Source organism: Haliotis cracherodii, unplaced genomic scaffold (assembly GCF_022045235.1).
Source record: "Haliotis cracherodii isolate W230 unplaced genomic scaffold, xgHalCrac1.p SCAF_1, whole genome shotgun sequence".
Lineage (NCBI taxonomy): Eukaryota > Metazoa > Mollusca > Gastropoda > Lepetellida > Haliotidae > Haliotis > Haliotis cracherodii.
Window position 1 is genome coordinate 1,777,723 of NW_027266264.1, and position 15,226 is coordinate 1,792,948.

A 15,226-nucleotide genomic window follows, 5' to 3' on the forward strand; every position below is an offset into this window, starting at 1 on the left:
TATCTTTTATCAAATAACTATTATAGTATGTACAACTACAAGTCATAGCACTAGTCTAGAATTGTATATTAGTGGAAACTACTTGATTTGTTATTTGTGACTTGAGCAATGATGCAGTCTATGTTACTAGATTATATAGATATATCCTTGCTTATCCAATGAGCACTGTCAACTAAATGAAAATACTTATTAATATTTATGTATTTCGGTTCAATGTCGACTGCAGGAGGAATTATTTACGAGTACAATTATTAGCAGATGTGTTTTCCAAGATCAGCTGTTATTTATTTTTGTGTCTACATATGTGTAGCACACAAAATATTTTTCAAGATAGTCATTTGGCTACCTCTGAATTTTTGACTGGACAAATTGAAATTTAGGTCGCATTGGCGAGTGCTTCAGTCACAACTTTGAGGCCTGTATTTCAGTTTTACCAGCCACTAATCCTACGTATAAAGAAAGTAATAAGTTTTCCTATTCACCATGTTCACAACACACAATGGGCTGTAAGCAGTCGCTCCATGCTATGAATCTTTAGCAAGACAATAAAACATATACGCATTCTTGTTTGTAACTATAATCAATTTTTATGTCATTTTTTTCGCGTGTGCAAAGGAGACTGATAAAGATTTTTGTTGGAATTTAAGTGTGCCCACCAGAAAAATGTTTAAAAGGAAAAGTAAAATGTTGAAACCTGTTCATTAAGCATGTTCATATATTTTTCATTTTCCAGTTTTCTTGTGGAAAATAAAATTCTCACTTGTTTTACATCAAACCAAAATGTCAGAAGGAACATGGAAGGGTAAGACACAAGGAACTTAAATCAACTGTGCCATCGGCATTTTAATAAAAGGAATTTTAAGAGTCTCCAGGTTCATGGTGTCATATGAATTTTGACACTTTATTCAGTGTTCTAAATGAGGACAGACATCTATATAACAATCAAATTGACTGCATTTGGTACAGACTGAGGTCAGGATAGGCCATACACCTCATGTAGCACAGTCGCCAAGAAATATATTTCCTGACGTGTATTTATTAGTGTATTAACATAGTACAGTGTTCAAAATTAACAAATGACTGCTAGTTGGAGACTACAAACATTCCAGAACGATTAGTGACATTATCTTGAGGACTAACTTTCACCATCAGGGAGATGGCACCTCTATAGCAGATCATGTCTGTAGAATAGAGGAAATATATATCAGTTTGTAATAAGGCTGGGACAATTAACTTGGGTACATGCAGGCCTACCCGGACCCGTGGCTAGTCACATGATATATTGTTTAATGACAAAAATTATCTAGAACTCTATGGTTACACTACAAGACACTAATGTTTTCATTTCTTTCTGACTATGGACCCATTCCTTCTAACTTTTCCTATGGTTGAATAAAGATATAACTTAAGTCAACTTCAGTGTAATACTGGCACTACTTACAGAGGATGGATGTGCTCCCTTCATCTTTATCTCCATCGTCTTCGTGTCCACCACCTTTCCATCAGTTGGCTTTGGGCTGTCATCTGCAGTATTGATACTATGTGCTACATTTTCAGCACCGATACTATGTCCTGCAATCACTGCTACAACACAAGCCAACACCGCGGGAATAACGCACGTGTGTATTGACATGTCTTCACAAGGACAGGAGGAAGATATCGAGGTTGGGTGGGTGACTGTCCTCTCTCCCTGTCAATGTCTGTCACTGGATGCTGCGCACTGTTGTCTGAACCTGCAACCATGGTAACAGATGCCATTAAACATGTTTTTATACAAACTGTCTGCAACTTCAGCCACAAATTCATAGCCCAACACTAAAACAGCCTTAGTCATTGACACATGTCCTGTAGCCCTTGCCAAACTGCCCAAAAGTTAAGGTATCATAAGGAATAGTAGAAATTTACCATTTTTAAGAGTTTTTCTATATGTTATCATTATAAGGACTAGTAGACTAAACATGTTAGTTTCCACTGCGGTAAAATCTACTGAAAATGAAGCCCAGAGCCAAGTTCAGGCCTGAAGAACCTAAAGTTTTGGCCCCAACTGAACTAATGTGAGTTGACGTATGTTGTTTCACGCCAGTCAGAAATATTCCAGCATTACCACAGCCACCCACCCTCATTAACGTGATTAATACCAGGTAACACTTCACTCACAAATGATCGGGAGAACTCGACTCTATAATCAATAATCAACACAATGCATACTCAGGAAGACAAAGCCGGGCTACAGGTGATCTCAGAATTTGCCAACAGAGCATGTAAACATGGCCGAGTGTGATCGATTACATACAAATAGAAGAAACTGTGTTAAAGTATTACTTACACGAGAGAAGATGTTTTCACCTTGAGTTATATTTTTAATATAAGTTGATGATGATCAGTGTATGAATAATTTGGTATACATGTTAAAGGTTCGAGGGACAGAAATTTGAGAAATTGCTGACAGACCAAGTATCATTATCAGGAGAATCTGTGAACAACCAACAACCACCTGATCCTAGCATGGTGTGCCTTGAACTGTTGGATGATGCTGAGATAACAGGACACATTGTCAGATGTTTCCTGGTTTTATGATCAATGAACCATTAAGTTTGAAAACAGAAAAGAAATTAATCAAAATTTCTCTGTTTGAGAGAGTTGGGATTTTGTATCACAATATTTTTTCCCTTAGAGCGATGCTGCCTTAACTTTAGTCCTGCCAAGTTAAGACATGATAGAATTTTTACATTATCATTCGAACTGCCCATGATATATCCATGATTGAAACAATAGCCCCTCTTGACAGATTGCACGCAATCCCCATAACACGTTAATACATGTCATATGTTGAAAAACTTGGATCACTCAGACAGTCATCAAATATCTACACTCTGACATGCCACGTCCCTCCGGCTATGTTTGTCATGTGTTTGTAGGGCTGTGTACAGTGCTGGTGTACATGGAGTACGACGGCCTGACAATCACCCAGCTGTCACATACAGTATCACTGTTCAGAACCAATTATCAGGATGAGCGATCAATGGTCCTAGGGGACAGTATAAATGTTCACAACTGATTATCAGGATGAAAGATCAATGGTTGAATAATCAAGAAGCATAACCTGTTTTATGTGCAACAACAACATTATTTAGGTCAGCAGGGTTGTTCCTGGGTTCATCTGTGTTCAAGACCTGATGACCCTCAGTAACAGATCCAGGTTGCCTACACTGGTTAATTGTGGCAGGCTTCTCTTGTATTTGACTGATTTTGATAAAACTAGTGATTCAACCGTCATACTTTCTATCGGTTTTTTTCAATTTGTGACGCAATATTTTGATTCTGGAAAGATCCTTGGGCAAGAAATGATAAGAGATTAAAACTGATAAAATGTCAGAGCCAATTTGTCCACTGACACTGATGACTATTTAAAGCCAAGGTCATGTTTTCCTAAAAGTTTAAGCATTTTTTCACACAGAGAGTAATCAAAGACATATATTTGGATTGCTTCTGATGTTTATTTTCTGCTGTATGTGACATAGCCTGAATAATTAATATCATACACACAGGTCAAGTGTTATCCACCTTTGTCTATGACGTCATAAATGATTTTAACATCTCTCCATGTCCGAAAGACGAGATCCGATTTGTTGACGTGATCTTGATAAAATATGATGTATCCCACCTTAGAGAGAAATAAATTTCTCAGTTGGAGAATAAATTGCTCATACCTCGCTACGGAGAAAACAGGCTGTACTTGCATTTCTCAGCGGAAAAATCAATCTCTTACACCCCCCTCTGAAGCAAAAAGCTGCACGCTTTTCCAGAGTATAAATAACTGTTAATAGTGCAAACTTTCAATCAGTTTACACATAATTTACTAAAATCAGAATTCATAATATTGAATGAAATCGTCAATAAAATTAATGAAGTCGGTTAATAACTTAAAGCCAGATAAACACTGAGCACTTTTTATGCCCAGAGAGTGTAATTTGATTCATCTGTTGATTTGCTATTCCCTGTCGCTCTGTCGCTCTGTCCATGCGAGTGGTTATGTTTCCACTTTGGAAAACAAATTGAAAACTCATTGTTTGCATGCATAATATGCACCACCTCACACACAGTGCTAAAAATACAGTAAATCAAAGTTGGATATTTTGTCTTCGAATCTGAAGCCTCATTTGGTCTTCATCGTGATTAGGTGGTCAGACATGCTGACTTGGTTGATGCATGTTATCATATCCCATTTGCCTAGATCAGTTCTCATAATGTCAGTCACAGGATTGTCTGGTCCAGACTCGATTATTTACATATATAGCTGGAATTTTGCTGAGTGTGGTATTAAACAAACAAACAAATCTTACATTTGTATTGGCTCCTTCTGAAATTGCTTTGGCTCCTGAAGTATAGCCTTTAGTTGACACAATAGAACAACACATGCAAAATGGCTACCTGGGTAAAACTTTGAGGATTGGTTTAGGTAAAAAAGAATACATTGTACATTTTTACTCAATGGACACTGAAAGGGTTTATGATGGCAATAACAAATAGCTACATAGAAACTTGCAGAAGTTGTACATCTGCCTCAACAATCTCACGTGACATTCTGTACACAAAGATTAAAGAAAGAAAGATCTTAAATTATGATTGAGGAAGTACTTGAATAATAGTAACACTTAGGGACCAGACATTTTGATCAAATTCACCACTAAATGAAATAAAATAAGTATATTAAAGGTGAATAACTATAATAAAGTACATTTGCTATGTTGTCTTATAGTGTCACTATAATTTGCAACCATTAAAACAGCTCTGATATAAGAGGTCTTTACAAACTTGCAGGCAGACTAGAATTTACACTATTTTGTGAAACAGGTTTGTCACAAAAGTGAACTTAATCATTTGTCTGTTTTTGCATTAAAAAGATACTGTTGCATGAACAGGTTTTCGCACAAACAATAAAAAAAAGTATTAAGTATGACAGCTGGTGGCAGTATCTGCTACACATGATCATGACTGCTGAAAGCTATAGAGCTTACAGAATACTTAGCTTTTATCTTTCAATACCAGTGGTAAACTTATTGTTGATCAACTCTATGTAAATATTTCTGTAGGCACTGTCAAATAGCCAGTTGTTTTGCTCGAGGCCTCAGGACAAGATCATGATTTACCAACGTTATCATTGTTCTTCCATATTCATTACCGAAGTTTAAATGATCAGATAGTGTCACAAACACCGACGTGAAACTGAACCTCCAGACATAAACAACATGATGAACTAAATCAAGAGTTCTTTACAGTACGAGATGAACACGTTGCTACATGTCTCTATTCCTATAACATGTTTGACAATCGTTGTCATTTATCTAATTAATTGAGGCCTTACTCGCATATTCATTAAACTATTCTATTAACAACTCAAATCCATAGTCTCAACAACGTCAATTCTACTGACCACTACCCCATTCCGCAGTGGTCTGAAGTTTGATCATATTATTAAAACGAAAACAAGATTGCAAGCTTTACCTGTTATCGTTTTTTCCCTTGAATGGTTAATGACAGTGTCATGCTTGTCAAAGTGTTCAGTTTATCATGGATCGGCTTGGTGAGATCGTAACATAGACAGTGACAGCTGTTAGTTTACGGTGAATTGATCGTGCAGAAAATCACGGATTCCCATGATTCAACAAAAACACTTCCGCCTTCCCACAATTCCTAAGAACGTTGAACTTGATCGTATTTACCTAACACCTATCTATTGTAACTCTCAGGGAATCTGCGTTTGGTCATTTGCATCGTTTTAAAAGATACAGTGAATTATTTTGCCTTTCAAAATGGGGGGGGGGGGGGGGGTATGTAATATTAACATGCATCCCTCACGTGACTTCGCGAGGGAGGTGAAAAAGCAGACATCTGTTTCACCAAATGATGACGCGGCACTAGGGAAATTCGTTATCATATAAAGGATAATATTTATCTTCCTAGTATATTACGTAGTAAAAAGTAAGTTTTATCTAAGGACGTCTTTCCGACCTGATTTTTGTTTTAGTATAAAAGGCAGTAAGAAACTAGGATATCCATTCATTGTTTTTATTTGCCAAGTAAAAGTTTATACATTAAACATGACGGTCCGTCAGAAGAATATAAACTATATTAACTAACGAAGCAGAAATAAAAATACTTACCAACGTTTTGAACAGAGTGCATCAAATACAAGAGATGTATGATAACTAGCGAGAACAGTCGTATCATCCGTGACAGCCGGTTACGTCACAATATCGCGTTGTTTATGTGAACAATTACCTGTCAGGTGTGAACAGTTAATACAGCCACACGTGATATACTGCCAATAAATACCAGCAGTCTACAGCTAATTATCGATGGAGACAGACAGCAAATTAGCCACGGCTGACTGCTTTCATTGTTTTTGCTTGTAAAGTCGATTCCAGGTTTGACGTCACGAGACAGCTCCTATAGGATTATATGCAAGGTGACATGACCCCAGGGCCTGAAGTACCTGACATCCGGCAATGCTAATTATTCCTCTAGGCCGACATAGTGGCATTATTGGATTGAAAATATGTGTATGTACACAATTGTATATTATAATTGTACTAAAATTTACAGACACTTTCTTGTTATATTACCACACACAAAATGCATTAAAAAAAGCAAAAATCTGCTTTCCCCATTTGACGCGAGATAGACACATCTATCAAATACTCACCCGTGAAGAGATAACCCATGTAGTAACAATAATATGTAGGCTGTAGCTTTATTAAACAGTGTTTATGATAACATCACGGGCGGACTGGACTACCTTCTACATCAGCCGGTCATTTGAACGGCGGCCCATGCAACTATGATCTACAACGTCTACAGTATACTCAAAAACGGATAATCTACCGATTGATACTTTTTTCACAAAACACAAGCGAGGCCTTCCGAACAAGTGCGTTTGAAATAGAGTATAGGACTATCACTTTGTATTGTAGTAGTGCAAGTTAAAGCAGATATACAAAATACCATAAACTGTACATGAAAATGTGATGTGTTTCATCAAAATAGTTGCAAGCATATGTTCTGCATGAAATTTAAAACCTTGTAAGTTTGAATTAACGAAGAATATGCTGTTCTATGTTTCTCAAAAACGACGTGAGTAGTTCCTATATAATACATGTAGTTTATTACCAACCCGAATGTGGATGAATTAATGAAAAGCAGTGTGCATGTACCATGCACAGAACAGCATGGTAACTTTCCATTCAAAATATTTCCAACATTGATGAAAGGTGTTGTACGAAACTAGTATATGTGCGACAAATCAGGGGAAGTAATAAGGGAGCATCCATTGACGAACTTCCTGCATGAAGTCATAACCAGATATATATGTTTATTATCTTGTTTAACATTCGTCTGGTTTATTCCGTTTGATACCACAATGAGCAAAACAATAGTTGTTGGAACATGGGCATTCAGCAGTAAACCGGTCCTCACTGCCGGGGACAAACTCGCGTGCGGAGGATGCAGTTGCGTGGATGCTGTGAAATGTGGAATAAACGGTGATTTTACAAGCGCTTTTACTAATTATTTCTATGAACTTCTAGATTGAAACTCATGTCAGTGTCGCTGCTCGTGATTACAGGCTTGCATATAACTGATAATGACATAATTAGCAGTATAATGTCGATAAATACATGGAATATGGTACCATACCAAATTAGTAAACTACCGTCTACAATTGTTTTCATCGGCATACTTGATGAAGCGCCCATAAATCACCCATGGTTAACCCTGACATGTTTCTGCATAGTGGACGTTTTACATCTGTCTTTATTGTAATAACATAACAAAAAGAAGAAGAACAACACAATAATAATAATGTGAAAGATGACGTTATTTATGTTGACTGTGGTAATACTGGTCGTGTATTTTACGCATTGTGTTGACGATGAGTGTTTTTTATCGAGCGTTCAGTGGTTGAGGACGATGCCAGCTACGGGGACTATCTTGTTGGAAGGGGCGGACCTCGGAACAAGGATGGTTATCTGGAGCAAGACGCTGCTATCATGGACGGGTGCAACTTGGATTTCGGCGCCGTCACTGGCCTACAGGGGTAAACAATCCCATTATTTTTATCTCTCCTAGTGTAGGCTTCGATTGAATATTTATACCTACTACTCAATGTTGGGGAATGGTAAACCCAAATGAACTGTAGCCTTATTTTAAAGGTGAGTTGAGTATCCACGCGAAATAAAAATATTACCCAAATTCGCAGACGTTCGAGAAGGAAAAGGCATATTTGTCACAGGAACTCGTTATTGGTCAGTAAATAAAAACATATACCCCTATATGTAAGATTCTCTACCCAACTGCCGAAATGTAAACGAAAGTCCTTTTAGTTTATTCGGACCAGTGCCAGGAAGTTCTATCAATTGCAGCGTTTTGTAAATACCCTTCACCTGTTTTATTTGTTTGTAGTTTAAACACCGCACCACCCGATCCCGTTAGTCGCCTTTTACGACAAGCATTGGTTGCTGAAAACCTATTCTAACCCGGGTCTTCAAGGCTCTCCTTCACCTGTACTTACAGTACGTTTTACATGTAGCCTATATATAGTGTTTACTGACTGAAAAATATACCATTGACATCTCAATAAAACCTTTACACAGTAGACTGTTGAATTGTGACATTCCCTCAACGTTCTCACGTCCTCCTCAGCGTGTCCAAAGCTATCTCAGTGGCCACCGACGTCATGAACTACTCAGAACACAACATGCTGACGGGAGGCGGGACGACAGCATTTGCTGCACAGAGAGGACACGATATAGACGCGCAGCTAATGCAGGCAGTTGGTATTATCGTCACTTATAGTAATTGATTAACCTCTTTGGCATGTTTTACCGAATAGTTCAAGAGTTGCCTCGGGGGATTGTTTTTCCCAATCCTTGGGAAATTATTTGGAAACAAATCTACATAAAATTATGATCCATATAGGACAAGACCATAACGCAAAGCCGCATGAAACACACTAACACACTAGTCTTCCGCGGCACAATTCGGGACCACCGTTGCCCCATTTTCTGAGGCGCCCCAATTCGCTGTACAGAGTTGCGCCTCTTAGACGTTCCAGGAACCTGTGATCAAAGGTTCGAATCTCAGATACACCCAGTTTATGATCTGTGATGGGTCAGTACAGTACTAATCGTGAGGTTTACTGCATCACTTTCCCCCGACTTTGAGCTGTCATTCCTGACTTTACCCAGGCACTCTCCTACACTAAACCCAACTCACCCACTCACCCTCCTACACTTAACCCAACTCACCCACTCAATCTCTTACATAAAAACCCAATTCACCCACTCACTCTCCTACACTTAACCCAACTCACCCACTCAATCTCTTACATTAAACCCATCTCACCCACTCAATCTCTTACGTTAAACCCAACTCACCCACTAACTCTCCTACACTAAACCCAAGTCACCCACTCTCCTACACTAAATCCAACTCACCCACTCACTCTCCTACACTAAACCCAACTCACCCACTCAACCTCTTACATTAAACCCAACTCACCCACTCAATCTCCTTCACTAACCCCAACTCACGGACTCCCTCTCCTACACTAATCCACCTCATCCACTCACTCTCCTACACTAAACCCAACTCACTCTCCTACACTAAATCGCACTCATCCCATCACACACACCCATACGCTACACTATGGACCTATACAAGTCGGTGGCTACACAAACACCACTCACCCATTCAATCTCTCTCCCACACTTCCCTTCCCAGGCTCCAGTCTCCCCATCAAGTGGTGATGACCAGGCGCGGGGCAACGATACGCTGGGTGTGATCGCCTTATCTGATGGAAACATCTGTGCAGGTACTCCCCGACTCTCCAGTGTCTCCGCTCGCCACTCTTGCATCTTCCCGAGGCAAGGGAGTTAACGGACAATTTCACCCTTGCCGAACTAGGCTAGAATTATGGTGTAACAGTAAGGCCAATCAAAATCATATAACGAAATCGACATCCGGTTCGTAAACTGCCGTGCAGATATCGGTCGATTGCAGGATATGCAAAGCATGTGTACCGCCTACTCGGCATTAACAGATATTTACAAATATTTTCATCTTTTTAATCACGGTGCTCACGTAATTTGATGCATTTCCCACAGTAGGTCCCACTGTATTACAAAATAGATTTTGATTATCGATCAGATCGTCTTGACAGGGCGCCCCATTTTGTTTGAAGCAAATGCAAGTGATATGAGAGTAGGAATCTGATTGGTTAATAGGAGGGACATAGAAGGGACATAACTCGTAAACTATAATAGCCACTGGTGGCGCTACGATCGAGCCCAGAAATTCCAACCTTGTTTGACAAGGGTGGAAACTGGACTTTACATTATGTCTCCCTTGCCTAGGAGAGATGTATTTGCTGGAACTTGAACACATGCAAGGTGATCTAAATACATGGCATTTGCGTGTTTGCTTTCCTGATGAAGCCTGTGTTTCAAGTTATCCATAAATTGATCGATGATATCTCCAAAGAAGTCCCCAGCTCTATTGCTATCTCAGCAATGTACGGTTCAATTCAGCATGGCTAGCTATATAAACGTTAAGGTTATTCTGTCTTAACAAAGTGATCTAAGCTCCATGGTTATAGTGACTCATTGCATGAGACTAATGAGGACTGTCAGTCGACCCGAGCCTAGTCTACCTTTAATGAATCGGTCCAACATTATTTCGCCACAAAATAAAAGCTATTTAATACGATTTTCAAAACAAAAGCTGATTAGATGTGAGAGCAGCCTGCGTGTGTCTCTTGTAGGTGTGACAACAAGTGGTAAAAGCAACAAGTGCGCCGGCAGGGTGGGAGACAGCGCTCTACCGGGGTGCGGCCTCTACGCAGGTGAGACCTACCCCTCCATCCAGGTAGAATACATCCTTGGGTAGCCAGTGTATTACACATCTACTTTATAATGACATATACTGCGAAACCCTTCGCTACCATATGCTCTTTTAGGGTCTCAAAGGTTGTCTAATCCAGTTGCTCTGACGGGGGAGAAATTTGTGAAGAGAGAGATATTGGCGGGGTGACGGCATTTATCGTATTACAATAGATAACTGAAGACGGGTACATGTCTGCTTGTTTGTCTTCATGCCCCGCAGTTGCTCATGCTGTCAGCCATTGGTTTGCCTGGCCAAGCGGGGGTTTGTTTGTTTGTTTATTTGTTGTTGAACGCCGCACTCAGCAATATTCAAGCCACTATGACGGTGGTCTGTAAATAATCTACTCAGGACCAGACCACCCAGTGACTGATATCATGAGCAATTCGGATAAGATGCACCAACCAAGTAAGCGAGCCTGAACACCCGATCCCGATCTTACGATAACCATAGTTACCCGTCTACGTCAAGCATGGACGACCTATTGAGCTGAGCCGGATGTGACAGGGTATTCTTCATGTATTGCTTTGAAGTGTATAACAGACCTTGTCCGAAGACAGTCAGTCGAGTTCGGAACCCGTCGGGGCTCCAGGGAATAACAAGTTCCCAGTCTCCCATGCGTATTGTCTTGGAGTATTGCGCTTCATCGCGGCATGGCTTCATTGCTTAGACCGTCATGGCTGGTCTGCCTGGCGCAAACTCGGCTATGTGGCTGGAATAGTACTGTCTGTATATGGTGTTAAACAACATGTACTCTAATTGAAGGGGGCTTAGTGACTTCTGCACACTCACTCACTCACTCACTCACTCGCTCCAGACAACGAGGGAGGGGCCGCCTGCTGTTCCGGCGATGGTGACGAGATTCTCAAATACTGTCCAAGTTTCCACACAGTGTGCCTCATGAAACAGGTATGTACTGGGTGGTAGGCAAGGTAAATTACTTGTAGCATTGGAACATGACAAGAGGAGATGGCACACGTGCACATAGTGTTCTCTGCAATGGAAGTATTGTGCATGTCTATTACGTACTATTATCTATACATATCATTATTCCAGTCGACCAGCATTAATACGTACTACTTTCTGTGCAACTCATTATTCCACTCGACCAACATTAATACGTACTACTTTCTGTGCAACTCATTATTCCACGCGACCAGCATTAATACGTACTACTTTCTGTGCAACTCATTATCCCACTCGACCAGCATTAATACGTACTACGTTCTGTGCAACTCATTATTCCACTCGACCAACATTAATACGTACTACTTTCTGTGCAACTCATTATTCCACTCGACCAACATTAATACGTACTACGTTCTGTGCAACTCATTATTCCACTCGACCAGCATTAATACGTACTACGTTCTGTGCAACTCATTATTCCACTCGACCCACATTAATACATACTACGTTCTGTGCAACTCATTATTCCACTCGACCCACATTAATACGTACTACGTTCTGTGCAACTCATTATCCCACTCGACCCACATTAATACATACTACGTTCTGTGCAACTCATTATTCCACTCGACCAACATTAATACGTACTACTTTCTGTGCAACTCATTATCCCACGCGACCAGCATTAATACGTACTACGTCCTGTGCAACTCATTATTCCACTCGACCAGCATTAATACGTACTACTTTCTGTGCAACTCATTATTCCACTCGACCAGCATTAATACGTACTACTTTCTGTGCAACTCATTATTCCACTCGACCAGCATTAATACGTACTACGTTCTGTGCAACTCATTATCCCACTCGACCAACATTAATACGTACTACGTTCTGTGCAACTCATTATTCCACTCGACCCACATTAATACGTACTACGTTCTGTGCAACTCATTATTCCACGCGGCCAGCATTAATACGTACTACGTTCTGTGCAACTCATTATTCCACTCGACCAACATTAATACGTACTACTTTCTGTGCAACTCATAATCCCACTCGACCAACATTAATACGTACTACGTTCTGTGCAACTCATTATTCCACTCGACCCACATTAATACGTACTACGTTCTGTGCAACTCATTATCCCACTCGACCAGCATTAATACGTACTACGTTCTGTGCAACTCATTATTCCACTCGACCAGCATTAATACGTACTACGTTCTGTGCAACTCATTATTCCACTGGACCCACATTAATACGTACTACGTTCTGTGCAACTCATTATTCCACTCGACCCACATTAATACGTACTACGTTCTGTGCAACTCATTATTCCACTCGACCAGCATTAATACGTACTACTTTCCATGCAACTGCTTATTCCCCTAGGGGAGCAGCGCCCAGGCAGCTTGTGACCAGGTGATAAGAGACATCCGACGAAGGCTGGGACAGAAGGAAATGTTCGAGTTTGCCGTGATTGCTGTTGATATGGAGGTACTATACCCCTTATTGAAGGTTTTTGTTTTGTTTATTGTTTAATGCCGCAATCAGCAATAGTCCAGCTATATGGCAGCAGTCTGTAAATAATCTAATAATGACTGACGGTATATACGGTGTATATGAAGGTAATGTACCCCTGATTGACGGTAATGCTGTGTATATGGAGGTAATATACCCCTGATTGACGGTAATGCTGTGTATATGGAGGTAATGTACCCCTGATTGACGGCAATACTGTGTATATGGAGGTAATATACCACTGATTGACGGCAATACTGTGTATATGGAGGTAATATACCACTGATTGACGGTAATACTGTGTATATGGAGGTAATGTACCCCTGATTGACGGTAATACAGTGTATATGGAGGTAATATACCCCTGATTGACGGTAATACTGTGTATATGGAGGTAAGATATCACTGATTTTCGGTAATATTGTGTATATGGAGGTAATATACCCCTGATTGACGGTAATGCTGTGGATATCGAGGTAAGATATCACTGATTTTCAGTAATACTGTGTATATGAAGGTAATATACCCCTGATTGACGGTAATACTGTGTATATGGAGGTAATATACCCCTGATTGACGGTAATGCTGTGTATATGGAGGTAATGTACCCCTGATTGACGGCAATACTGTGTATATGGAGGTAATATACCACTGATTGACGGCAATACTGTGTATATGGAGGTAATATACCACTGATTGACGGTAATACTGTGTATATGGAGGTAATAGACCCAGAATGAAGGTAATACTGTGGAAATAGAGGTAATAACCCCAGACTTGAGGTAAAACTGTTTATGGGAAGGTAATATACCCCTGATGACTATTTACGTTCGATCTGTCTGCAAAGACATTGTAGAATCCGCCATGACACAGTGAGATTGTTTCAAGATTCAGTATCCTCTTCCAGGGCAACGTTGGCGCTGCGACCTCCGTCACGAGCTACACCGACCCCAAGACCGGGGAGACATATGAGGGCTTCCCGTACACCGTGTACAGGGGCCGGGACCTGGGGGTGCAGACGAGGGTGCAGGCGAGGGTGCAGGCCCCTGGCACCAGCACATAACCAGGGTGTGACGCTTCCCGTACACCGTGTACAGGGGCCGGGACCTGGGGGTGCAGACGAGGATGCAGGCACCTGGCACCAGCACATAACCAGGGTGTGACGCTTCCCGTACACCGTGTACAGGGGCCGGGACCTGGGGGTGCAGACGAGGATGCAGGCACCTGGCACCAGCACATAACCAGGGTGTGACGCTTCCCGTACACCGTGTACAGGGGCCGGGACCTGGGGGTACAGACGAGGGTGCAGGCGAGGGTGCAGGCCCCTGGCACCAGCATATAACCAGGGTGTGACGCTCATGTTCCGGCCTCATATGAAGTGACAGAGCCCAGCGTGGTTTGTACGTTACAGCTTTCTGCATCACCCTGGAGCCTTGTGCCTCCCATCCCCAGGATGCATGGTGATGTTATCACGAGAATCATCAGTTTAAAGTGAAACTTCATTGCCAAATAATATGTTAAGATTTAACTTAAACTCTCCACCCGCCACCCGGAGCACTATGCTGGTCACTTCGACCAGCTGACCAAAGGGTCGTATGTCGACCTCTGCTCCCTTACAACACTGACGAAGAACGAGACCGAGACTGGAGTCTCCCTCAACCGATTATTCTCTACCGGAAGTTAGGACATGACCTTGCTGATTTGTGATCATAACAGTCACTGGTCTCCGATTTTATACACCCCCCCCCCCCCCCCTCTCTCTCACTTCCTCTTGATTTAATGAAGGGATATTAAAACATAATGCACGGATGTTGAACTGCATCAATGATTCTTCTTTTTTCTCATATTAAAA

At 41.0% G+C, this 15,226-nt stretch overlaps 2 protein-coding genes across 3 annotated transcripts in view; one reads left to right on the forward strand and one right to left on the reverse strand.

Moving 5' to 3' along the window:
* Positions 1 to 5,683, reverse strand: part of LOC139471293 (peptidyl-glycine alpha-amidating monooxygenase B-like) — a 41,506-nt gene extending 35,823 nt beyond the window's left edge. For both annotated transcript variants that reach the window (XM_071253607.1, XM_071253598.1), the window contains exons 1-2: positions 5,506 to 5,683; positions 1,442 to 1,733 (exon numbers count right to left, since the gene is read on the reverse strand). In XM_071253607.1, coding sequence (XP_071109708.1) covers positions 1,442 to 1,633 — 192 coding nt within the window. In that variant the 5' untranslated portion in view covers positions 1,634 to 1,733; positions 5,506 to 5,683. The remainder of the gene's footprint in view (positions 1 to 1,441; positions 1,734 to 5,505) is intronic.
* A 1,651-nt stretch (positions 5,684 to 7,334) lies between these two features.
* LOC139458770 (N(4)-(beta-N-acetylglucosaminyl)-L-asparaginase-like) lies at positions 7,335 to 15,226 on the forward strand. The gene is made up of 8 exons (XM_071240189.1): positions 7,335 to 7,541; positions 7,957 to 8,095; positions 8,701 to 8,830; positions 9,781 to 9,871; positions 10,820 to 10,900; positions 11,756 to 11,847; positions 13,246 to 13,350; positions 14,282 to 15,226. Exons 1-8 carry the CDS (start codon positions 7,421 to 7,423, stop codon positions 14,435 to 14,437), a joined length of 915 nt encoding a protein of 304 aa, XP_071096290.1. The 5' UTR covers positions 7,335 to 7,420; the 3' UTR covers positions 14,438 to 15,226.

Coding starts and splice junctions, on each gene's coding strand:
- LOC139458770 (XM_071240189.1), top strand. CDS start 7,421: ATGAGCAAAACAATAGTTGTTGGAACATGGGCATTCAGCAGTAAACCG. Junction 7,542..7,956: donor TGTGAAATGTGGAATAAACG/GTGATTTTACAA, acceptor TCGAGCGTTCAG/TGGTTGAGGACGATGCCAGC. Junction 8,096..8,700: donor GCCGTCACTGGCCTACAGGG/GTAAACAATCCC, acceptor CGTCCTCCTCAG/CGTGTCCAAAGCTATCTCAG.